Genomic DNA, 27,106 nt, shown 5'->3' with positions numbered 1-27,106 from the left:
CAATAGGGCCGGGACTATACCAGTATAGCGATACGGGTTAGTATCATGGAAAGGAAACAAACCTCATTATGTTGTCATCCAGAGTCACATTTATTTATTTTCCAAGCACTCAATGTTTTTAAAGGAGCGAAGAATTGTCTGCTTCTTGTTATTTAATTTTTTTTCGCGATACTGGTATCGTCCCGGCCCTAGTCTTCATGTGTGCATGTGTCTGTGTGTGCTCATGAGTGATTAGGGAATACAGGAAGTGAGTTTGAATGATTCAGCACTGGATCTTCCTACTCCAACAGTGGACACACACACTATTTGTAAAAAATTCTCACTTTGTTACAGAATTTCCACTTAAAATCCTTTTTTCTGACCAAGACTGTCATTTTCATGTGCTAATAAAAACATTCACTCATGTTTGATGTGCAAGACAGGGTGTGTAAAGGAATGAAAATCAATCCCTATGATGCTCTGTCCTTATTTTCATATAGTGCATTATACAGTTAGGGCATTATGAACAGGCCTTATGAATCTAGTTGCATTGTTTATATGCTATTGGGCAGTTATTAGCACCTATGTCATGCATGAAGAATAGCTCGTAAGGTGTTATAAATGTGCTTATAATACATTGAAGTGGGTATTCATAGGAAGTGTTACTGTTCATATTTATATGATCCTATGTATGCATGATGCCATCTTCATAATGCATTATAAGCAAACACTAACACATGAATACCATGTGCTTATAAAGCATTGTTTAGGAATTATTACCATTCATGTTTATGTATGATGCTAACACTCACAGGCCGGCTCATATCCTGTGGCAAAAATGAGGGGACATGAACAGGTATAGGCCAATCAAAACTATTGACTTTAAACAAAGAAGAAGGAATGAGGCGTGGAAATGTCAATGTACGGTGTAGTTAAGGTGCATGAATCTGTGTGAACATGACTGAGTGGAAACTAAGTAAACCTACAAGGGAACCAACAAAACAGGATCATACCTGGAGGAGCAGAGAGTGGTTAGTGAAGCAGTTAAATACCCTGAGCCCATGTGGCTCCAATCACACCAGCTCCAATCACTAACGACCCTCTGCCTGCAGGAGGAACCGCCCCTGCACTGCAGAGGGGCCGTGACACCCCCCTCCTTAAAATGGAGGGTCCTACCCTTAATTACATCTAAACGTTCCGCTAGCGGAACACCTGCTCCAATATTAAATGATGGGCGTGGCGCAAAATACAAAGTCCTCGAAAATCCGAAAACTTCCATTTTTCAAACATATGACTATTTTACACCATTTTAAAGACAAGACTCTCCTTTATCTAACCACACTGTCCGATTTCAAAAAGGCTTTACAGCGAAAGCAAAACATTAGATTGTCAGCAGAGTACCCAGCCAGAAATAATCACACACCCATTTTTCAAGCTAGCATATAATGTCACAAAAAACAAAACCACAGCTAAATGCAGCACTAACCTTTGATGATCTTCATCAGATGACACTCCTAGGACATTATGTTATACAATACATGCATGTTTTGTTCAATCAAGTTCATATTTATATCAAAAAACAGCTTTTTACATTAGCATGTGACGTTCAGAACTAGCATACCCACCGCAAACTTCCGGTGAATTTACTAAATTACTCACGATAAACGTTGACAAAAACAATTATTTTAAATATTATAGATACAGAACTACTTTATGCAATCGCTATGTCCGATTTTAAAATAGCTTTTCGGTGAAAGCACATTTTGCAATATTCTGAGTAGATAGCTCGCCATCACGGGCTAGCTATTTTGACACCCACCAAGTTTAGCCCTCACCAAACTCAGATTTACTATAAGAAAAATTGGATTACCTTTGCTGTTCTTTGTCAGAATGCACTCCCAGGACTTCTACTTCAATAACAAATGTTGGTTTGGTTCCAAATAATCCATAGTTATCCAAATAGCGGCGTTTTGTTGTGCGTTCAAGACACTATCCGAAGGGTGACGCGCCCGGTGCGTTTCGTGACAAATTTCAAAATATTCCATTACCGTACTTCGAAGCATGTCAAACGCTGTTTAAAATCAATTTTTATGCGATTTTCCTCGTAAAAAAGTGATAATATTCCGACCGGGAGTCGTTGTTTTCGTTCAAAGACTGAAAATAAAAACATGGAGTCTTCTCGTGCACACGCCCCCAGTCTCATTGTTCTCAGATCGACCACTATCCAAATGCGCTACTGTTTTTCAGCCATGGCCTGCAAAGTCATCATTCACCGTTCTGCCGCCTTCTGGGAGCCGTAGGAAGTGTCACGTTACAGCAGAGATCCTCAGTTTTCAATAAAGAGAGTGTAGAAGGCCAAGAAATGGTCAGAGAGGGCACTTCCTGTAAGGAATCTTCTCAGGTTTTGGCCTGCCAAATGAGTTCTGTTATACACAGACACCATTCAAGCAGTTTTAGAAACTTGAGTGTTTTCTATCCAAAGCTAATAATTATATGCATATTCTAGTTTCTGGGCAGGAGTAATAATCAGATTAAATCGGGTACGTTTTTTTTATCCGGCCATGAAAATACTGCCCCCTATCCATAACATGTTAACCCAAATTACGACCCAACATATTTAAAACAATCCAATCCCCTAGCTGACTGTCCGTCCTCAAACTCAGCAGCCCTGGTACCTGGGGAGCAATTTAAGAGAAAAGAGGTGCAGACAGCCCGCAGGGGTCAGCAGAGAGAAAATACAAACTAGGCTAAAGGAGCACGGGACAGAGCATCAGCAATGATATTATCCTTACCACTAATGTGTCTAATATCGAGGTTGAATGGTTTCCCAACGCATCAGGCGCTGGTTGGGATTTTGCAGGGACTTCAGAAAAATAAGTGGGTTGTGGTCAGTGAACACAGTTATAGGGGTTAAACCAGATCCAGACCTCGAAGTGCTGTAAAGCCCAAATGAGACCTAAAGCCTCCTTTTCAATTACAGAATAGTTTTGCTGATACTTACTAAATTTCCGGGAAAATAAACTGACTGGACACGCAACATTGTCATCATTTTCCTGGAGAAGCACAGCCCCAGCACCGATTTGACTGGCGTCTACCTGCAATTTGAAAGGTTTCCCAAAATGTGGTGCTACCAACACAGGTGCCAAACACAAAAGAGCCTTAACTGCATCAAATGCCTCTTGACACTGGGTGGACCAGAAATTCCACCTTGGCCTTCAACAGATTGGTCAGTGGGGACACTACTACCGAAAAGTTTACAGAAAGCTTGGTAGTAACCCGCCATTCCCAGGAAGTGCATCAGTTCTTTCTTTTTGGAGGGCTGTGGGAACTGCTTCACAGCCTGGACCTTGGCTTCCAGGGGACAGACAACACCCTGACCAACAACCTTGCCTAGGTATGTGACTGTTGCTTTGGCAAACTCACACTTTGCCAAATTGATAGTCAACCTGGCCCACACCAGTCTTTCGAACAGGGCTTGCACTTTACAGACATACTCCTCCCAAGAGTCTGAGTAGATGATCACGTCGTCCAAATACATGGCACACCCTTCCAGACCTGAGACCACCCGATTCATCAGCCTCTGGAAGGTGGCTGGAGCATTCCGCAACCCGAAAGGCATCACTGTATAAGAGAACAAACCAGATGGAGTTATAAAGGCAGCAATCTCACAAGCTCTTTTGGTAAGGGGTACTTGCCAATAACACCTTTAAAAGATCAAATTTGCTGACATACTTTGCTGACCCAACTTGATCAATACAGTCCTCCATCCTAGGAAGAGGGTAAAGGTCTGCTTTAGTAGCATTGTTAACTTTCCTATAATCAGTGCAAGGTCTGAAAGTGGAATCAGACTTTTTGACCAGAAGACAGGGTGAAGCCCAATTTGAATAACATGGCTCCGCAATACCATTGTCCAACATATACTGCACCTCTGTTTCCAATTGAAGTCTCTTCTCCTGAGATGCACGATAAAATCTGTTTGATAGGCTTAGCATCTCCGATGTCTGTCATGCTCAATTAAATGGGTTTTCGATAGTGTCAGAAAACAAAACAGGGTAGCTTCTAATAAGAGCTACCAATTCATCACGTTTCTCAGTCTAAATGATCTACCAAAACAAAGGTTTTTCAAAGTCTGGGAGTTTTTCAACCGACCTTGTAAGACCTCATCCGAAACCCTAACTACCTCCTCTTCCCCCTCCACAAAGTTAAAGCCACAAGATGCAGTGACTGGAGCAGCAGTCAACGCTGACCTCACCGCTGGAGTGCCTTCCACTTTGCTTAGATCACGGGAGTGATAACATTTTAACAGGTTCACATGGCTTACAACCAGGTTTGGCTTGCTTGTGCGCTGACACGTATGACAAGTTAATAAACTGAGCTACATCCCGCTTTAAACGTGGCCAGAAAAAAAATAACGGAGTATGCGATTATACATTTTACGAACACCCATATGACCTGCCACATCACCATGTGAAGTTTGCAACACTTTATTTTGCAAAGTAGTAGGTACAACTATTTGAAACACTGGTTCTCCTAGACCCTGATCATAGTGTGGAACCCATTTCCTAACCAACAGCCCATCAAGAAGAAAATAACACTGAGCACTACTCCTCACCACTGAATCAGGAACAACTTTATCAAACAGATCATCCAAAGTAGTATCGGCCTTTTGCTCAGCTATCAATGAATCTCTAGAACTAGTCAACTGTTCTGTCTGGAGTTTGACTGGCAACTCAAGACTTTCTGGCTTACTGTCAACCTTATTACGAGAGGCAGCGCAGGTAACAGCACAAACTGGAAATACCTCAGGAGACACAGTTGCGATCTGAAGATACCCTTGCTGGGGACACTGAAGGTTGCTTCTTAAAGATGTTTAGTTTGCCATCTGCCCACACCTTACTACCTGCCAAGTCATTCCCCAAAATCATGTGGACTCCCTCTACTGGCAACTGGGGTCTAACCCCAACATCTACATCACCCTCTACCAGACCACATTTTAGGGTAACTTCATGTAAAGGAGAAGAGAATGGAACTAAACCCATACCACGTACCATTACACATCTGCCAGTATCAGACTCCTTAGAGAACGGCAAAACAGATTCCAGAATAAAATAATCTAAAGCTCCAGTGTCTCTTAAAAGATCTTGATTGAAACATTTTGGTTGCCATCTACCAGGGACACTACACCATCTGAAATAAAGGCTGAAATATCAGTGGGAAGACTGAGAATTAAACTCAACTAGTGGCTGAAAAAAACTCACCCTGGTGGTCAGAGGCTGTAACAAAAGCTGCCATCACAGCAGGTTTAACTTGACCTGACTTTTTTGACTTAAGAAGAGGACAATCTTTCTTCCAATGTCCTTCAACTAAACAGTAGCGACAGGCATTAGCATTAACCGGTGCTTTAAGTCCTCCAGACCCAAACTTCTGCTGAGGCCTTTGGAAAGAAGCTCCAAAAAAGTGACCTACTATTCCTAGAAGTAAAGTTATTTTTATGGTACATGTCACTGTTTGACTCAAAATGGCTTTTATGTGTTGCCTGTACTCATCTGCAAGGACTGCTGCATCACTTGGAGACTTAACTATGTTCATTCATGTATGTAGCAACCTGGTCAGACAGAATTTCTGAACTGTTCTAACACAATCAAATTAGACAGACCCTCAAAAGTACTAACTTCAGAAGCAGTACACCAACGATTAAATGCAGAAGTCAAATCACAAACAAACTCAGAATAGGTTTGTGAATCTAACTTTTTTTCTTTAACAAACGTTGACGATATGCCTCTGGCACAAACTCGTAGACCTTCAGAACTGCTGATTTAACTTTAGCATACACTTTACCGTCAGCTACACTCAGTGCTACAAAAGCCTCACGTGCTTTACCTGTAAGTACACATTGCAACAACATAGTCATATCCAAATCTGACCAAGATCTAGCTTCTGCAATACGCTCAAATAAAGCAAAGTATCTTGATCTGACTCATCAAATCTAGGCAACAAACGAAGAGTCTGTGAAACATCAAACTGTGGTAGTCCTTCTGGTCTATTAGCGCGATTGAGAAATGCTATCTCCAACTGCATTTGCAACGGCTCCCACTGCTGCTCAAAAGTTAAAGGGCTAGACTGAAAACTTGTACCTTCACTACTAGCAGACTGACCCCAAACAACACCCATTTCCCTAAGACCCTGCTTTAATTTAGCTTTAACAGTCTCTTTAATTGTTTTATCAACAATCTCAATCTGATAATGTTCTGAAATTTCAATTAACTGCTCCTTAGTACACAACTCTAAGGCTACCTCTGAAGGAGCTTGAACAAAACCACTGAGAATGGAAGACATTTTCCTCAACCAATACAACTATTACAAATGCTCCCAAAAAATACACAACTCACCTGCAGTCAGTCTGGGTTCAAGGACAGGAGCCACACCCCACTATCCTCCAAAAAACAACTAACTAACTGGCCCTGGTCTTCGTGCAGTCACAAGTGGTGGGGTTTTATGCACACAAAACCAGTGGAGTGGTAAAGACAACCAGAACTGGCGGCCCCCCCATAACCACGGAGGTGCTCCCGAGCCGATGTAGGGGAAAAGGAAGAGGGAAGCTCTACCCACGTTCACTGCCACCTAAAACAAAAACACCGCAAGCCTCCTATTGACACTCGCTGATAAGCCTGAACAGGAGAGGACTCCCACTTGAACAAAAACCCAGAGTGAATTGTTAACCAAATTTAGCTACCAAGCTAACTGAACACTTGGCTCTCAATGCTCTCTTCAACAATTGGCCCAACCAAAACATCCCCTCAACCAAGCAATTCATTTGGCAAACTAAACTAACCCAAGGTAACTATAAAACAAGTCAAATAAGCCAAATTACAAATAAACAAAACATATCAATAAGGCAGACAATCTAGACAAAACCTTAACCAACTATGACAAAATGTTAAAGTAAACTAAAATCCTAAAGTACAATTAACTTCAACTTACGGATGAGCCCCCACTTGTCACAGGCCGGCTCATAGCCTGTGGCAAATATGAGGGGACATGAACAACAGGTATAGGCCAATCAAAAGGTTCTTTATTGTAAACCAAAAAACTATTAACTTTAAACAAAGAAAAAGGAATGTGGTGTGCAAATGTCATAATGTAGGTAAGGTGCATGGATGCATGAATCTGTGTGAACATGACTGAGTGGAAACTAAGTAAACCTACAAGGGAACCAACAAAACAGGATCATACCTGGAGGAGCAGGGGGAGAGAGAGTGGTTAGTGAAGCAGTTTTAAATACCCTGAGCCCAGGTGGCTCCAATCACACCAGCTCCAATCACTAACGACCCTCCTCTGCCTGCAGGAGGAACCGCCCCTGCACTGCAGAGGAGGGGCCTTGACAACACACATGACCTTCCAAGAAAAATCTGAATGACAGATCCTTCAGAAGTGCATTTGAACAGAGGCCTGTAAGCAATATGCATGATCTCTCCTTTCACCTAATTAGGAGGTATCCTTCCATGTGGACTCCTCTTTTATAAAGAAAGAAAAGCCCACACTAGGAGCCATTCATTGAGATTGATGGAGGAGTGGGAGGCTGTGTAATACTGTCATTATCTCAGTCACTTGGGAAGACTGGCCTCAGGCTTTAATGTTGTCATTAGGTGTTGAAGTGAAGGGGCAGGGGGAGGACGGCACTCCTTCAGGGGGTTGAGAGAGAGTGGGGGACGAGGGAGAGAAAGGGATAGAGGAGAGAGCAAAGACTGGGAAAGGGAGAGACTGTGAAATGGGTAGGGAGAGGAGAGAAGAGGATGAGAGGGAAAGGGAGAGCGTGAGAAAGCTGAGTATGAGCCAACACGGCCACCAGCCCTCTCAACCCCTCTGCTTGACATTGAACAATTTGAGGTGTAACCATAGAGACTCATTGTGTGTGAGGTTGTTTGTGTTGGTGTCATAATGTTTGTGATTGTGCATGTGTGCCTGCGTGCGTGTTTGTGATTGTGTGTGTTTGTCTGAGATGACTTGGGGAGATGCTGATTTGGTTTCCTGTTCTTTTCCTGTGTGTGTGTGTGCATCAGAATAGTGGTGGCTGCATCATGTTATGGGTATGCTTATAATCGTTAAGGACTGGAGAGTTTTTCAGGATACAAAATCAATGTAATGGAGCTAAGCACAGGCAAAATCCTAGAGGAAAACCTGGTTCAGTCTGCTTTCCACGAGACACTGGCAGATGAATTCACCTTTCAGCAGAACTATAACCGAAAACACAAGGCCAAATCTACACGGGAGTTGCTTACCAAGAAGACAGTCAATGTTCCTCAGTGGCCGAGTTACAGTTTTGACATAAATCTGCTTGAAAATCTATGGCAAAACCTGAAAATGGTTGTCTAGCAATAATCAACAACACATTTGACAGAACTTGAAGAATTGTAATAAAATAATCAGCAAATGTTCCACAATCCAGGTGTAGAAAGCTCTTTGAGACTGACAGAGAAAGACTCTGCTGCCAAAGGTGCTTCTATACAGTATTGACGAGGCTATGAATACTTATGTAAATTCGATATTTCTGTATTTCATGTTCAATAAATTAGCAAAAATGTACAAAATATTTTCACTTTGTCATTATGGGGTATTGTGTGTAGATGGGTGAGTTTTTTTTTATTTAAACCATTTTGAATTCAGGCTGTAACGCAACAAAATGTAAAATAAGTCAAGGCATATGAATACTTTCTGAAGGCATAGGTCTAAACATGCATAGTCCGTCATCGAAACTTGGTTAGATGGTGATGACACTTATCACACCCTACGATGTATGGAGAACCTATTACCGTTTTATTTTGTTGTTGTTAGCCATGATCTCATCATCATGGCACCCAAACCTGGCAGCTGCTGCTCATTCAGGCAACGAGACGACAACACTGCAACAACCCCGCAGGGCCGTGAAGCAACAAGTCAGACAGTTGGCTTACCACAGAAACGTTCCTCCCAACCTCCGTATATAGGTGACCAGGAAATTAAAAACCTCAGTCAGGGAGAAAGGAGGGCGCGTCCCCACAAACCGATATAACCGTTAGATTTATTTAAACAATTATATGAGCTCCGCTACGAGGGAAAACAAAACAAAGAGTGGTAGGCCTATATGGGGTCGAGACATAATTACAGTGTTTGCCAGAGAGAAACAACAGTATTTGCCCCCTTTCTGATTTTCTCTATTTTTGCAACCAAAACCTAATATTAGATAATTGGAACCCGTGTGAACAAATAAGACGATGTTGAGACTTACATAATTTAAATTAATTAAATAACACCCAATGCCACTGTGTGAAAAACCAATTGTCCCCTTACACTCAATAACTGGTTGTGCCACTTTTAGCTGCAATGACTGCATTCAAACGCTTCCTATAGATGTTGATCAGTCTCACATCCCTGTGGAGGAATTTTGGCCCACTCTTCCATGCAGCACTGCTTTCACTCAGTGACATTTGTGGGTTTTTGAGCATGAACCACTTGTTTCAGAAGGTCCAACATTTCAATTGGATTTAGGTCTAGACTTTGACTTGGGCATTCCAGAACCTTGAATTTGTTGCTTTTCAGCCATTCTAATGTAGACTTTCTTGTCTGTTTTGGTCATTGTCTTGCTGCATGACCCAGCTGGCTTCAGCTTTAGCTCACGGATGGATGGCCTGACATTCTCCCTGGATGGGACACCAGATGCTGTTGGAAGTGGTTTTGGAGGGCCAATAGGAGGCACTCTTATCGCTGGTCATCTTTAAAAAAATTTTTTTATCCCAATTCCCCAGGACATTCCCCAGGACATTGCCCTGTGTAAGGTGCCGTCTTTCGGGTGGGATGTTAAACGGATGTCCTAACTCTCTGTGATCACTAAAGATCCCATGGCACTTGTAGGGGTGTTAACCCCGGTGTCCTTACTAAATTCCCAATCTGGCCCTCATACCATCATGGCCACCTAATCATCCCCAGCTTCCAATTGGCTCATTCATCCCCACTCCTCTCCCCTGTAACTATTCCCTAGGTCATTGCTGTAAATGAGAATGTGTTCTCAGTCAACTTACTTGGTAAAATAAGGGTTAAATAAAGTAGAGCGCCACCATTAGGTCAATTTTTTTTATTTTGGAACAGTGACATATTTCAAACCTAGACTTTCAAATCTCTTATTCCCCAACATGGGTACAATTGGGGGTTTTGCCTTGTGAAAGCCTAACACTGTAAGATCATATTTTATAACATAGCCAGTCATCTTGGCAGTAGAACAAGCTTTCAAATCATTCCCACCTGATCCAGATTGCGATTTAGAATAGACCGTTTTGGATTGTGTGATGGCAGGGTTGTGTTCCAAATGAAACAACGACAAGTGTAGTTGCTCTAGTTCCTCAACGGCACAGCTAGGAGAGTTCAAAAAAGTACCTTTTTATAGTTGAAGACTTTTCTTTGAGTCATAAAAGTGCTGATTAGGAACTGTGCACACTTTGGAGAGGTGTGTGTGTGTGTGTGTGTCCACTTGGGGACACCAGTTAGTCCTCTCACTCAAACCCTTGTAATTGTTTTGGTCTTATGTTGCACCTACTCCACATTTTCCAGGAATAGTCTTATCATAGTACTGAATATATCCAGAGTATTTTCAGATTTCTTTATCAACAAATGCTTCAAAAAGTAAATTAAATGTAAAATGCACACAAAATCAACAGTGTAATGATTGGATTCAGTCTTGTCAGGTGAACTGTTGTGTACTCACCTTTTGGTCTAATAATTTCCCCATTATCTCCAAACTGTTCCCTTTCAAATGCTGCCATGGTTATGCATATGCTTTTAATATTTCTTCTGTAAGAATAATTTCAATTTAGCCCTAGAGGTCTTCAAGGCTGACCTTTTTTACAAGGAGCACGTGAAAAATAGAGGTGCACACAAAGATATTAAGGAGCGCAATAAAAAATATTTGCGATATTCATTTCTTAATTTTTCTAGGCACACTGGTGCTCCTAAACTAAAATTCCAGGTCGCACAGTAAAATATTTAGGAACATATATATGAGTAAAATGGTCAAGCTCTGTTCTGCATGGAAGTGTGTCTCTCGCTCACTCAAATGCTAGGCCTACTATAGGTCCTATTTCCGCAACATTCAAATGTACAAACATTATTGATTTTGATTTTAGCGTGTATTGATGGTTTAACGAGACATCAGCTGGTGATAATATAGTGCCGTCGATAGTTGCAGGAGGCCCGTTGTTATTTGATTATATTCCAATTGGCTACATTCTGTAGGCTATCCGCTAGCCTAATCAATGTCACATAATGAAAGGTGTGAAAACCGATAATGGGCATCTGTGTTCCCATGGCTGATTTGATGAGCTGATTTGGGCCCTCAGTTGATTGACAGATGTAGGCCTACTGTAAAACAAACTTTCCTCCAGTGTGGATGCTCGTCCACTTTTGATAGTTAGGCTACAGTATGTATAATTTGTCAATATAGTTTTGGTCTTTGGTGTGATTGAAAGCCTGTATTGTTTGGCTTTAATATTTCATTTTGTAAAGCTGTCAAGGTGTTTATGCATTTGAGCTTATCCAAAGGCGATTTTGTTGAGCTGTGACACTTTTTTGTTTGATGTGTAAATTGTCAGACTATTCATTTTACTTCTTGAAAATACTGAAATAAATGCAATTAACTTGTGGGCCTAATGAAGGCTCAGCCTGGTCACTATCGCAAACTCTTGAGACTCAGAGCGTGCTGCTTAGACCACTGTGCTACAGCAATTCACAATGCTTTGGCAAGTACTAAGAATACTATGAATACTGAGGATACATGGGCGGGTTGTTTTGTATTATTTTGGTTAACGCTTTACTTGACACCCATAACCATGTCATGATATGTCATAACACCTGACCTAACTTGTCATAACCTGTTAAAATATGGTCATAAGACTGTCATGGCACATATATTTAGACCTGTTGTGATATACTCTATATTGTGTTATTTATGGCTGGTTATGACACCTACATAAGAGTGTGTAAACCTACCACAGTAGTTATTTTATGACTGGTTAAAGGTCTTACTCACATCGGCTACAGAGACCGTGATCACACAGTCGTCCGGAACAGCTGAGGCTTCATGTATGCTTCAGTGTTACATGCCTCGATGGAAGCATAGAAGTTGTTTAGCTCGTCTGCTAGGCTTGTATCGCTGGGCAGCTCATGGCTGTGCTTCCCTTTGTAGTCTGTAATAGTTTGCAAGCCCTGCCACATCCGACGAGCATCGGAGCCGGTGTAGTACGATTCAAACTTAGTCCTGTATTGACGCTTTGCCTGTTTGATGGTTCATCGGAGGGCATATGGATTTCTTATAAGCTTCCGGGTTAGAGTTCCGCCTCTTGAAAGTGGCAGCTCTGCCCTCTAGCTCAGTGCGGATGTTGCCCGTAATCCATGGCTTCTGGTTGGGGTATGTACGTACGGTCACTGTGGGGATGATGTCATCGATGCAATTATTGATGAAGCCAGTGACTGATGTGGTGTGCTCCTCAATGCCATTGGAAGAATCCCGGAACTTATCCCAGTCTGTGCTAGCAAAACAGTCCTGTAGCGTAGCATCCGCTTCATCTGACCACTTTCGTATTGACCGAGTCACTGGTGCTTCCTGCGTTTGTTTTTGCTTGTAAGCAGGAATCAGGAGGATAGAATTATGGTCAGATTTGCCAAATGGAGGGCGAGGGAGAGCTTTGTACCCGTCTCTGTGTGTTGAGTGAAGGTGGTGTAGAGTTAAAAAAGAAAATATATATATATATATATTTTTTAATTTTAATTTATTTACTATTTATTTTTTTACCTTTCTGGTTGCACATTGAACATGCTGGTAGAAATGAGGTAAAAACGGATTTCAGTTTCCCTGCATTAAAGTCTCCGGCCACTAGGAACACCGCATCTGGATGAGCGTTTTCCTGTTTGTTTATGGCCGTTTATGGCTCATGGAGTGCGGTCGTAGTGCCAGCATCGGTTTGTGGTGGTATATAGACAGCTACGAAAAATACAGATAAACTCTCTTGGTAAATAGTGTGGTCTACAGCTTACCATGAGATACTCTACCTCAGGCCAGCAAAACCTCGGGACTTCCTTAGATTTTGTATACTAGCAGTCATTTACAAATATACATAGACCGTCACCACTTGTCTTACCAGAGGCCGCTGTTCTATCCTGCCGAAAAAGCTTAAAACCCGCCAGCTGTATGTTATTGACGTCGTCGTTCAGCCACGGCTCGGTGAAACATAAGATATTGCAGTTTTAATGTCCCGTTTTTAGGATATACTTGATGGTAGTTCGTCTATTTTATTATCGATCGATTGTACGTTGGCTAATAGGACCTTCTCTCAAGAGAGAAGCACGAAATTTAACTTCACTAAACTTTCGACAGTTTTCCACTTTAGTTAACACTATCGACGTTTTCACTCTACTGTGGAAATTCTGATCAAATAAACACAATATTAGACACTTTTAATGTAATATAACAAAACAAGCATGATTTAGCATGCTAAACTAACTGTGCAAGAGATTTTCTTGTAGGCAGAGCGCATTGGAGTAGGATTCTATTGCATTGACAGGCACGACTAGACTCGGGCACATACTCTACACAGACCTGTGCGCCATAACCAATCAGTGCTGCAGTAGGCCTATATGCAAATAGCCATTGGCATTTATGGATCTGTGCCATTTATCTTTGAACTGGACTGTGTTTAGTCATGAGTAGTTGTGCTTGTTTTGAGATCAAAGTGAGAGCTGTGTGTAGCCACCTGTGCACATTTGTTCATATTCTTTGCTAATTAGTGAGTTATTAGCCCAGTTATAGCTAATTTCTAGACAGTGGGGGAGTTTGCCTTCAACAAGTGCACAAAATGTGTGTTTAAAAGGGCAAGTGTTGTATTTTGAGACGTCTTGAATAAGCTAAGTAGCCAATAGGCAGAGGGTAGCATAATTTGTCTGATTCTTTGTAATAATGGTATGGGAATAATAATGAATTTTAATTTGTTAATTTTAACATGTTAAAATGTTATGGAGTGTTTTTTTTCTCCATTGTTTTTGATGGTAGGCTACCCTGGTAGGCCTATATTATGATCAAATAGCCACAGTTGTCTACTTGGCCACTGTTAACTTTAATTTAAAGAGGGTACAGCCTCAATGTTCACAGTAAATGCGCGCTGGAAGTTTTCACAAAGTTCAAGTTTGCACTCTGCAGACCTATGTTCAGATATTCAAATTTACCCCTGCGACGAAAGATGGCACAACCAGTTATTGAGTGTAAGGGGGCAATTACTTTTTCACACGGCGGCATTGGGTGTTGCGTAACTTTTGTTTATTAAATAAATTAAAGCAGTATCAATATGTTGTTATTTGTTCACTCAGGTTCCCTTCATCTAATATTAGGTTTTGGTTGAAGATCTGATAACATTCAGTGTCAGAAATATATGCAAAAATAGAGAATCAGAAAGGTGGTAAATACTTTATCACGGCACTGTATGTCATATGGGATGGAGGGAGAGTGATTTAGGTTGGGGGGGCTGTCTCATCTGAGTGTCTCGTCAAGGGTCTCGAAGCTTTATGGTGTCGACTCGATGGCCCTCGCACTCATCCGTCTCACTCTCATTTTCTTTTGCTTCCGCAGATGTACTGAACGATGCCATCTTCGACGAGGACCACGATGAGATGGTTATCGTGAAGGACATCGACATGTTTTCCATGTGCGAGCACCACCTGGTGCCCATCTTTGGCAGGGTAATATCACACACACACACACACACACACACACACACACACACACACACACACACACACACACACACACACACACATGCCCCTATCAGCACCACAGATCCACACCAGTCCAAAGGTGTACAATTTAATCACCAGTTATGGAGTATCTCTTCCAGAGGTGAGACCAAGTCATTGTTATACAAGTCACAAGTAAGTCTCAAGTCTTAGCGCTCAAGTCAAGTCCCAAGTCAAGACAGGCAAGTCCGAGTCAAGTCTCAAGTCCTAAACTTTGAGTTTTGAGTCCTAAACAAGTCATACTGTGCTCTTCACCAAATGTAATACCATTTCATATTTTCAACAAGTGTAATAGTATATTACATTTACGCAAATCATGAATGCTTTTAAAAATTTCTATATATTTATTACTTTCCAAATAAACGTTATATTTCCATGGAAATACATGGGTAGCCATGAGAAAGATACACCCCCCCAATAGTGATTGACTATTGAGGATTGTTATGGGGCGCAATCGGGTGATGTAGGCTTGTACACAATCATCCAACCTTAACACACACACACTCTCTGTGTGGTTACAGTAGGCTAACGTATGTCAATGGTTTTAGGAACAGCAGTAACATCAGGCAGGATTTAGGCTACCAACTGCCTAGCCAGTTGTAGCTCAATCTTGGGTACAACGATCACGTTCCCGGACTGACTGACTGTGTGGAGGCTCATTGATTTAACGTTACGCTAGCCTACATGATACACCAGTAAAGTAATAAAATATATAGCTGTCGGCTATATTAGCCACGACTTACCGTTCTTTGTGCAGCTTCAAATGTCAAACAAAGCTGGAAATTGTTGCGCCTCCGTCTGTAATTTTCTTCCCGCATGTTTTGCAAGTTGCAATCCGTTTTTTGTTGATACAGCGTCGTCTTTATATCCGAAAATAATAATTTTGGGCATCATCTTTCCAAGGGCTCCATCTGAATTCACCCGTCGATGTTCCTCTGAACTGCCACGCACAACTTTTTCTCAGCTGGCACAATTTGATTGGCTGCTGTCCGATTCAAACTGTAAGCCATTAAATGAAGAGTTGATGCGCTGCACACTTTTTTTTTAATAGCATAATTTATATATATATATATTTTATATTTGGGCTTCGGGAGGGTATCAAGTCAGGTCGAGTCATAAGGTCCAAGTCAAGTCACGAGTCATTGGTGTTAAAGTCAAAGTCGAGTTGCAAGTCATCATATTTGTGACTCGAGTCTAAGTCATGTGACTCGAGTCCACACCTCTGATCTCTTCTACTTTGGATTCATCACACATAACCCAAAAGGTACATTACTCAGTGGGAGATATTTGGCACATTACATTATTTTCTGATCAGTTTTTATGTATCTCTTTGGTACTATTTTCACGTGTGTGGTACATTTTCACAACTCTTAGTACAAAACTCCAAACTGGTCACACTTATAATGTAATGAGAACATTGGTTTAATCACCAAAACACAACATAATGACATCTTTTCAATGTAGTCATTTTAACTACCAGTTAATCCAAAAACAAACAATGTAAAATACGTCTTTCAAATCGCCCTTAGAAGTGCTGAAAGTGGGCCTCCCGAGTGGCGTAGTGGTCTAAGACACTGCAGTGCTCGAGGCGTCACTACAGATCCGGGTTCAAACCTGGGCTGTGTTACAGCCGGCCGCGACCGAAAGACCCACGAGGCGACAATACTGTAAATTACAATAGATTACACCGTTTTCACATTAGGCAATACACTTACATTACCAAGAAAATGTATAATTTCCATAATATCTATACAATGTGTAATCAAAGGTGTGATCAATGAAGACATCCTCTAAAATCATTCTTGCAAAAAAACGGATATAATTGCAACATAGGTGTACTGTCTGAAATTAAATGAAACAAATTAATGAAAATAAAACAATGTTCAGCACGCATTCATTTGCATCAAGCCTGTCTTAATCATTTGGCCATAAATTGTCATCCCCTTCACCTTGACAGGCCTGATCAATTTCATTGAGTTTCACAATGAGGTGTGCAGCGTTGAAGGATCCAAGTAATGGCCTATGTCCTACCACACCATCTTCAGAGATAGCTGCGCACATAGAGATGTTTCCCCCAAGTTGTCCTGGCACTTGGACGGTCGCCCGTACGCTCATGGCGCTGAGTTTTGGCCAGGTTGAAGCCCACTTCGTCAACAAAGATATGCTTGTTATGGTTCACAGCAGTATCAAGCACCATCACCCTCTAAAAATATATTTTGGTCAGTTATTTTTACAGTATAGTTCCAATATGAAATTGTGACGTAGCATGTGCATTAAATAGTAACAGTAATACAGTATATAGTGTGGTACCTGAAAATACTCGGCCTGCAGTTGTTTCACCCGGTCGCTGTTTCTCTCAAAAGGCACCAGGAAAATGTGTTTCCTAGATACCTGGTTCCTCTTCAAAAGTCGTGCGACTGTTGATAGGCTGATGGATGCCACATTGGCAAAGGTGTCATCGTTCTCTTCAATGACCTGCTTTATTTCAGACAGCCGTACGTCATTCCTGGCCCTCACTGTTTCCACCACTGCCCACTCCTGCTGGTTGGTCAGCACATGGCCACGGCCACCACCATGGGGTCTTCTGTCAATTCTGAGGGTAGAACAGAGTCTACTGTCTATAGATCATACTGGAAGAATACTGTGAAATGTTTTGTGAATTTACATGCATTATAATATGTCAATTACTGTATATGTAATGATAAAGCATAGTGCCTATCCTGCAGATTTACCTGTTTTTTTTTGTTTGTTCTCATGATCGAATTGACAATTGATCTTTTCAGATTGGGGTAAACTAATCTGGCAGCCTCTGCTATGGTAAGGCCTCTGTTTATTAGACACAACAGTTCCCTGCCATCTGGCTCCCTCTCTCTGATGTCCACCTCTTTGACAGTGCCCATGCCTACTTCTTTGACCTCTTTGATGGGGCCCATGACCACCGCTTTGACCTCTTTGATGGGGACCACCGCTTTGACCTCTTTGACAGTGCCCATGCCCACCTCTTTGACCTCTTTGATGGGGCCCATTCTCAAAATCTATATATAGTAGACAAACCAGTTTAAAATCTATCGGTTTACCAAACAGTTAAGTGATTAACCATTAAGCACAGTTGGATTAGGTGATGGTCAAATGTATTTAAACATATGAGAAGAGAATCATATGAAAAGTATTGTGAACATTGCATTGTGAAAGGCAATTACTTCATATGAAAGGTGTTTCTAGATGAAGGTTTGGTGAAAAGGTTACTGTGTGATGTCGTGTGTTGTACTTGTGAAAATAGTACCAAAGCGATAAAAAAACTCAAAGACGTCAAATAATGAGATTACAACCTCACGGTCTCTGCTACAACCAGAAAAACATATTTTGAATTCCTTTTACAACCAGTAAACAACCTGACCATGATGTCATAGAAGTCCTTTGAACCTGTTTTTCCTGCTGGGTAATACTGTATGTTTAATCACTGAAAGTGGTAAAGTGGAAATGTTGTTCACAAAACAGTCAGGCGGTTTTGTGGATTTTCTATCTAACGCCATCCATTTACATTACATTTAAGTAATTTAGCAGAAGCTCTTATCCAGAGCGACTTGCAGTAGTGAGTGCATACATTTTCATACTGGCTAATGATGCCCAATGGCGACCCATCATTCAGTTTTGAGCCCCACCTGTTTTGCATGTTATTTTGGCATTAATATGTGTCACTTATTAGTTTGCAAACAATGTGAAAAAGTAATTGAGTTATTAAAGCCGCATACGAACATTCTCTTTTTTGCTTTCTTGAGGAAAGCAGCTCCAAAATGCAGGTGTTTCAGCCTAGCTCAGTGCTTTCTGTGGTGGTGGGACAGCCAGTGGAAAATACAGAGGGTATGGGTTGGTAATGTTCTCTAGTTGCACCGTGATTGGCTCAATGTCTGTCACTCATGGGGACACTATGTCACCACAAAATATATGGGGAGAGCTCGATAATTCAAGCCACTTGGGTGCTACCAGAGTTATATTAAAAGTGCCCATCAAAGAAGGCTCAAGGTCAAAATCACCCTGTGGCGTACTGCACTAGCTTCGAATAGTCCCCGCGATATGCATCTTTTCAGGGAAGCCAGGAACCAATACACACAGTCAGTTAGGAAAGCAAAGGCTAGTTTTTTCAAACAGAAATTTGCATCCCGCAGCACCAATTCCAAAACGTTTTGGGACACTGTAAAGTCTATGGAGAATAAAAGTACCTCCTCCCAGCTGCCCACTGCACTGAGACTAGGAAACACTGTCACCACTGATTAAATCCATGATAATCGAGAATTTCAAAAAGCATTTCTCTATGGCTGGCCATGCTTTCCACCTGGCTACCCCAACCCCGGCCAACAGCTCTGCACCCCCCGCAGCAACTGGCCCAAGTCCCCGCCGCTTCTCCTTCACCCAAATTCAGACAGCTGATGTTCTGAAAGAGCTGCCAAATCTGGATCCCTACAAATCAGCTGGGCTCGACAATCTGGACCCGGTCATCCCCCTCTTCAAAGGGGGAGACACACTCGACCCAAACTGTTATAGACCTATATCCAGGGCAGGTAGTTTGCACCCGGTGATGTGTTGTACAGACCTCACTACCCTCTGGAGAGCCTTCCGGTTATGGGTGGAGCAGCTGCCGTACCAGGCGGTGATACAGCCCGACAGGATGCTCTCGATTGTGCATCTGTAAAAGTTTGTGCTTTTGGTGACAAGCCGAATTTCTTCAGCCTCCTGAGGTTGGAGAGGCGCTGCTGCGCCTTCTTCACCACGCTGTCTGTGTGGGTGGACCATTTCAGTTTGTTTGTGATGTGTACGCCGAGGAACTTAAAACTCTCCACCCTCTCCACCACTGTCCCATCAATGTAGATTGGGGGCTGCTCCCTCTGCTGTTTCCTGAAGTTCACGATCATCTCCTTTGTTTTGTTGACATTGAGTGTGAGGTTATTTTCCTGACGCCACACTCCCTCACCTCCTTCCTGTAGGCCGTCTCGTCGTTTTTGGTAATCAAGCCTACCACTGTAGTGTCGTCTGCGAACTTGATGATTTGAGTTGGAGGCGTGCATGGCCACGCAGTCATGGGTGAACAGGGAGTACAGTAGAGGGCTGAGAACGCACCCTTGCGGGGACCCAGTGTTGAGGATCAGCGGGGTGGAGATGTTGTTACCTACCCTCACCACCTGAGGGCGGCCCGTCAGGAAGTCCAGGACCCAGTTGCACAGGGCGGGGTTCAGACCCAGGGTCTCGAGCTTAATGACGAGTTTGGAGGGTACTATGGTGTTAAATGCTGAGCTGTAATCGACGAACAGCATCCTTACATAGGTATTCCTCTTGTCCAGACGGGTTAGGGCAGTGTGCAGTGTGATGGCGATTGCGTTGTCTGTGGACCTATTGTGGCGGTAAGCAAATTGGAGTGGGTCTAGGGTGTCAGGTAGGGTGGAGGTGATATGGTCCTTGACTAGTCTCTCAAAGCACTTCATGATGACGAAAGTGAGTGCCCCAGGGCGGTAGTCATTTAGCTCAGTTACCTTAGCTTTCTTGGGAACAGGAACAATGGTGTCCCTCTTGAAGCATGTGGGGACAGCAGACTGGGATAAGGATTGATTGAATATGTCTGTAAACACACCAGCCAGCTGGTCTGCGCATGCTCTGAGGACGCGGCTGGGGATGCCGTCTGGGCCTGCAGCCTTGCGAGGGTTAACACGTTTAAATGTTTTACTCACGTTGGCTACAGTGAATGAGAGCCCGCAGGTTTTGGTAGCGGGCCGTGTCAGTGGCACTGTATTGTCCTCAAAGCGAGCAAAAAAGTTTTTCAGTCTGTCTGGGAGCAGTCATCATCATGAATCACGTGGACAATCTACTGGCAAATGCTTTTTAATCCTTGTCATATGAAGAGAAATTATAGATAAGTATCGGTGCCATTGGACATAAACATTACACAAGAAGTTTGAAATCGCAAATTCAACAATGAGTGGTTTGGAATGAATCAGTGGCTAACTGCAAGCTTTGTAAAGCGATCACTAGCTGGCTATTCAGTGGAGTGGGTGTGTGGTCCAAGTCTGGGTTTAAGGGTCTCTTTTCCAAGCTTAAATGGATAAACATTCAACACCATGGGCATTGGCCATGCTGTCAATCTAGCATGACCTTTGTCGCATTAAATACAACTGGAAACTCAGAATTGGGAAATCTCAGACTTCAGTGAGTTCAAGACAACTAGGAACTCTGGGGGGGAAAACGAGCTTTGACTGGGGAAAATTAGTTTAGAACAGTCATCCAACTCAGAATTCCAAGTCGGGAACTCAGACCTCTTTCTCGACCTCCGACCTGAAGATCAGTGACGTCATGATTCAACCTTGTTTTTTTTTTTGTAAGTTCCCAGTTCTCTTCAAAGCACCATAAATCCAGAGAATGCCTGCCTTTAATTACAAAGTTTGATGACAAAATTTGCCTACAAGGACCGCCGCGCCACCTTCCTGTTCAAGTGAGCACAGCACATCAAGGTGAGTCCAAAAATGTATTGTAGGCTGCTGCATAAATTGTCATTTTCCAGGGGGATGTGTATCCTGTAGCTAAGAAAGTAATACAAAGTGTATGTTATGTAGTAATCTGTTTGTAGCCCATGTGCCTCACCCTAATTATTTGGGCCTTTGCCCCCTCATAATTTAGCCTACTGTTCTGACTTGGTGGTGCCTGTTTTGGAGAAATGTAATCATTGAATATTGTAAGAGCTTTCATTGTCTGCTTATATGCCCCCTTTATTTATCCTACGGTTCTGACTTGGTGTACAAGAAGAATACTGTAAGAACGGCCCATGTTCTGAATTCTGTCGATGTACATTTCAAAAGTGCTGAACAAATAGTTATATTGACTACGTTCGTCTTAGCTCGCTCATTAACCTCTATGGGCTAGGTGGGACGCTTGCGTCCCACCTACTCAACAGCCAGTTGAATCCTGTGGCGCGTTATTCAAATCCTTAGATATGCTATTACTTAAATTTTTCAAAAATATGACTATTTTACACCATTTTAAAGATAAGACTCTCGTTAATCTAACCACACTGTCCGATTTCAAAAAGGCTTTACAACGAAAGCAAAACATTAGATTATGTCAGCAGAGTACCGAGCCAGAAATAATCAGACACCCATTTTTCAAGCTAGCATATAATGTCACAAAAACCCAAACCACAGCTAAATGTAGCACTAACCTTTGATGATCTTCATCAGATGACAACCCTAGGACATTATGTTATACAATACATGCATGTTTTGTTCAATCAAGTTCATATTTATATCAAAAACCAGCTTTTTACATTAGCATGTGACTAGCATTCCTACCTTTGTTGTCTTCGTCAGAATGCACTCCCAGGACTTCTACTTCAATAACAAATGTTGGTTTGGTCCAAAATAATCCATCGTTATATCCAAACAGCTGCGTTTTGTTCGTGCGTTATAGACACTATCCTAAAGGCTAAATAAGGGTGACGAGCATGGCGCAATTCGTGACAAAAGAATTCTAAATATTCCATTACCGTACTTCGAAGCATGTCAACCGCTGTTTAAAATCAATTTTTATGCCATTTTTCTCATAAAAAAGCGATAATATTCCGACCGGGAATCTGCGTTTAGATAAACAGACAAAGGAAAACAAAGCATTCGGTCGAAGCGGGCACGCGCCTAAGCCCATAGTACTCTGAGTGGCCACTTGCCAAAAGCGATAAAGTGTTTCAGCCAGAGCCTGCCTCGATATCGTTCAACGTTTTCCCGGGCTCTGAGACCCTATGGAAGACGTAGGAAGTGTCACGTTATTGCACAGATCCTGAGTCTTCAATAAAAAGAGCCAAGATGAAACACTACTTCTCAGACAGGCCACTTCCTGCTTGAAATCTTCTCAGGTTTTGGCCTGCCATAGGAGTTCTGTTATACTCAGACACCATTCAAACAGTTTTAGAAACTTTAGGGTGTTTTCTATCCAAAGCCAATAATTATATGCATATTCTAGTTACTGGGCAGGAGTAGTAACCAGATTAAATCGGTAGGTTTTTTATCCAGCCGTGTCAATACTGCCCCCTATCCCCAACAGGTTAATGTTTAATTATGCCATAGTTTGTACATCTCAATTGTCAGTAGAAGCCACATTTGTTAACCTCTCTAGGGTATGTGGGACGAAATCGTCCCACCTACTCAACAGCCAGTGGAATCCCGTGGCGCGTTATTCAAATACCTTAGAAATGCTATTACTTCAATTTCTCAAACATATGACTATTTTACACTATTTTAAAGACAAGACTCTCGTTAATCTAACCACACTGTCCGATTTCAAAAAGGCTTTACAACGAAAGCAAAACATTAGATTATGTCAGCAGAGTATCCAGCCAGAAATAATCAGACACCCATTTTTCAAGCTAGCATATAATGTCACATAAACCCAAACCACAGCTAAATGCAGCACTAACCTTTGATCTTCATCAGATGACAATCCTAGGACATTATGTTATACAATACATGCATGTTTTGTTCAATCAAGTTCATATTTATATCAAAAACCAGCTTTTTACATTAGCATGTGACGTTCAGAACTAGCATACCCACCGCAAACTTCCGGTGAATTTACTAAATTACTCACGATAAACGTTCACAAAAAACATAACCATTATTTAAAGAATTATAGATACAGAACTCCTTTGTGCAATCGAGGTGTCCGATTTTAAAATAGCTTTTCGGCAAAAGCACATTTTGCAATATTCTGAGTAGATAGCCCAGCCATCACGGCTAGCTAATTTGACACCCACCAAGTTTGGCCCTCACCAAACTCTGATTTACTATTAGAAAAATTTGATTACCTTTGCTGTTCTTCGTCAGAATGCACTCCCAGGGCTTCTACTTCAATAACAAATGTTGGTTTGGTTCAAAATAATCCATAGTTATGTTCAAATATCCTCTGTTTTGTTCAAGACACTATCCGAAGGGTGACGCGCCCGACGCGTTTCGTGACAAAAACATTCTAAATATTCCATTACCGTACTTCGAAGCATGTCAACCGCTGTTTAAAATCAATTTTTATGCGATTTTTCTCGTAAAAAAGCGATAATATTCCGACCGGGAAACCCTGTTTACGTTCAAAGACGAAAAAATAAAAACATGGTGTCGCCTCGTGCACGCGCCTCAGTCTCATTGTTCTCTGATCGACCATTATCCAAAGCGCTACTGTTTTTCAGCCAGGGCCTGCAAAGACATCATTCAGCGTTTTGCCGCCTTCTGAGAGCCTATGGGAGCCGTAGGAAGTGTCACATTACAGCAGAGATCCTCAGTTTTCAATAAAGAGAGTGTAGAAGCCCAAGAAATGGTCAGACAGGCCACTTCCTGTAAGGAATCTTCTCAGGTTTTTGCCTGCCATATGAGTTCTGTTATACTCACAGACACCATTCAAACAGTTTTAGAAACTTTAGGGTGTTTTCTATCCAAAGCCAATAATTATATGCATATTGTAGTTTCTGGGCAGTAGTAATAACCAGATTAAATCGGGTACATTTTTTATCCGGCCGTGCAAATACTGCCCCCTACCCTAGAGAGGTTTTAAGCAGGTCAGCCATATCAGCAACGTTTTTTAAAAGGGCTGTAAATGAGGCTGAATTAACTGTTTCGCTGCCATACAAGGCTCCGCTGATAGCCAGGTGTAGCAGTGGTAAGGATTCACTCTATGGTGCTGAAAAGACAGCTTTATGTAGGCCCTAACAGTTTGTGGGCACCGTTTGTCACCGTTATAGTGCAATTAATGTGTTGTATAGTGGCTTTGCTGGCATGCATCTAAACATTTTTGGGGGAGTTTGCCCCACCAAGATTTGCATGCTAAAATCGCCACTGATGATGCCACAATTGTGAGAGGAGTTTTTGTCTACTGATGAGCCTGTAATTGAGCCCAGCTGTGATTAAACTACTGGTAAATACAAATGGCCCGCAGCACTGACCAAGGTTGTGTTCCAAATGGCACCCTATTGCACTACTTTTGACCATTGCCCATAGGACTCTGATAAAATGTAGTGCACTATATTGGTGAAAGGGGTGACCTTTGGAACGCCATGCAAATCAGATGAAATCCCATTAGCGGGGATTCAAGTGAGACATGCTTGCCTCTGGAAATTCTCCTGTTTGACATTTAGTACCGTAGACCTAGCATCTTGCCCTCTATTCTCCCCTCATCTTACCCTGCAGGTGTTTGCCATTTAAGACAAAGAGGGAGGCAATTTATACTTTCACATCCCTTTCACGCCTGCAAATGGGCCATGATGATAGAGGGAGCAAGCGTTACACATACACACACAGACTGTGACTTTTTCGCTTTGTGCTGTGTGTGTGTTTGTTTGTCAGCAGCTGGCTGTCAGAAGGCCACTTTGTTTCCGTTCATCTCCTTCCCCCGCTGATAGCTCCCTGTCGTCGTCACAAGCGCTAGTCGCCTCTTATCCACGCACTCATCTATTTCCCTGCACGTCTATCCATGCTGCCCGCTGAGTGCTATAATGACTCACCGATTTCTCCCCGCCAACTGAAATATGGAGCCGTTTGGTGCTCTTTTTTTTTCATTTTCGTCACGCCTCCAGTCAGTCAGTTGTCTTTTAATAACGATGTTAATGTTTGTCATCACCTCGCGACAAGTTGATATTGTTTTTCATTGCGTTTGGCTTTAATCTATACCTTTACACCGCATACCTTTGAAAAACCACGAAACCCATCTCTGAACCCTACTTTGAATCAAACTTGAATCCCCTCTTTTCGAAGTGAAGTGAAAGTGTTGTTTATTTACCCAGTTCAGAAATGCGCTTTTTAAAAGTGCAGCAGTGAGCCCGAAAGGAAGAAGCTGAAGAGCTTGGACCAAGATAGTTAAATGACGCCGTCTTTATCACAACCAACCAGAAAGAGGGGGGGGGGGGGGGGGGACAGGAGAGGAGGATAAATCCTTGCATGCATGCCCTTTCTCTCAGCCTGTTTCATCAAATTGCTGCTGACATTTGAATGGAGGATGGAGGGTGAGGGGTGCCACTTAGCCTCCCAGTCATACGCAGAAGCAGGCTCAACCAGTTGGATGGGGAGGAGAGTCTCAATCTGCTTTCTAATCTTCTATCTGTTGCTTATTTATCCACGGGCAGACATGACTCCCTTACCTCCCCTGCACTCCTCCGATGACCTTTAGGTAACGTTGCCTTTTGTCTTGGCGTCTTATGATTCATGTCTTTACATGCCTGTCATGGTGAAACACAAATGTTTAGCTTGCCTTCATACTGTATGATGCAGTGGCGGTCAGTGCCGTTTATGATGAGAGAGGATGATTTATTTTTTTTTTATGAGCACGGCCTTATTTCTATTACAGCGTGTTGGATGACTGTCATTCATATTCCATTCACCCAGTTCAATGCAACATCGATAGGTTTAGGCTACTACATAATACTCTAATTTTCCCTATACCCATCATGAGGTTGATCCTAGCCTATGAATTAAAGTTTACAACGTAGGTGCACACAGGTCGAGAGAAGAATTTGAGATTGTAATGCACTAGTTAGAAGTGTCGGAGTCAGGCGCAGGACACATGGATGAGTGTAAACAAAATACGTGTTTACTAAAATGCATGAATAAACTTCTTCCATTTCCAAAACAGGAAACAATCACCGACAAGACAAACAGGAAATGCAGAGAGTTAAATAATAAACATAATTAGGGAAATCAAAAACAGGTGTACACAATAAAGACAAAACCAAACGAACAGTGAAACATCGATCGGTGGCAACTAGTAAGCCGGTGACGTCGACCGCCGAACGCCGCCCGAACAAGGAGAGGGGCCGACTTCGGCGGGAGTCATGACAGACAGTGACACATGTCAATACCGCCTTGCACACTTGCTTGCACCTAGCTTATCTAGGGTGTAATCATTAGTCCAACAGTATATTGGACAAATTCAAGTATTTCTATCCATGTTTCGTTTGCTCGACAGAATCAGCGGAATGAATACACCCCTGATCACGCATAAGGGTTTGTTTTCATAAGAGGTTGTTTTCATTCTAGCCTCTTCACTCTCCTCTCACCTTTTCCCTTGGTTTGTGGACTTCAATGAACAACACATCAGCTCTATTTGACCAGGTGAAAAAACCTTTCCAAGCCCAAACCATGTCATAACCGCTACACACAGCCTACATCGTTGTCCCCATATCAGCTAAAGTAACGTTCTAGTCAACATAGCTAATAGAACTAATGTGTTAGTAAACCCGCTACAATCATATGGTAACATTAGTGTATAGTCAGTAAGCAGATAGACCGGCGGGCCCTGGTGGCAATAA

At 42.2% G+C, this 27,106-nt stretch overlaps 1 protein-coding gene across 1 annotated transcript in view; it reads left to right on the top strand.

The window, feature by feature from the left end:
- LOC106610611 (GTP cyclohydrolase 1) overlaps positions 1 to 27,106 on the top strand; it is a 53,349-nt gene that overhangs the window by 3,217 nt on the left and 23,026 nt on the right. The window contains 1 exon segment of the mRNA XM_014210015.3: positions 14,624 to 14,733. Coding sequence (XP_014065490.1) covers positions 14,624 to 14,733 — 110 coding nt within the window.

This window comes from Salmo salar, chromosome 09 (assembly GCF_965601325.2).
Source record: "Salmo salar chromosome 09, fSalSal1, whole genome shotgun sequence".
NCBI lineage: Eukaryota > Metazoa > Chordata > Actinopteri > Salmoniformes > Salmonidae > Salmo > Salmo salar.
The sequence above is the reverse complement of the archived record's forward strand: the minus strand, read 5'-3'. Positions and strand labels throughout refer to the sequence as shown.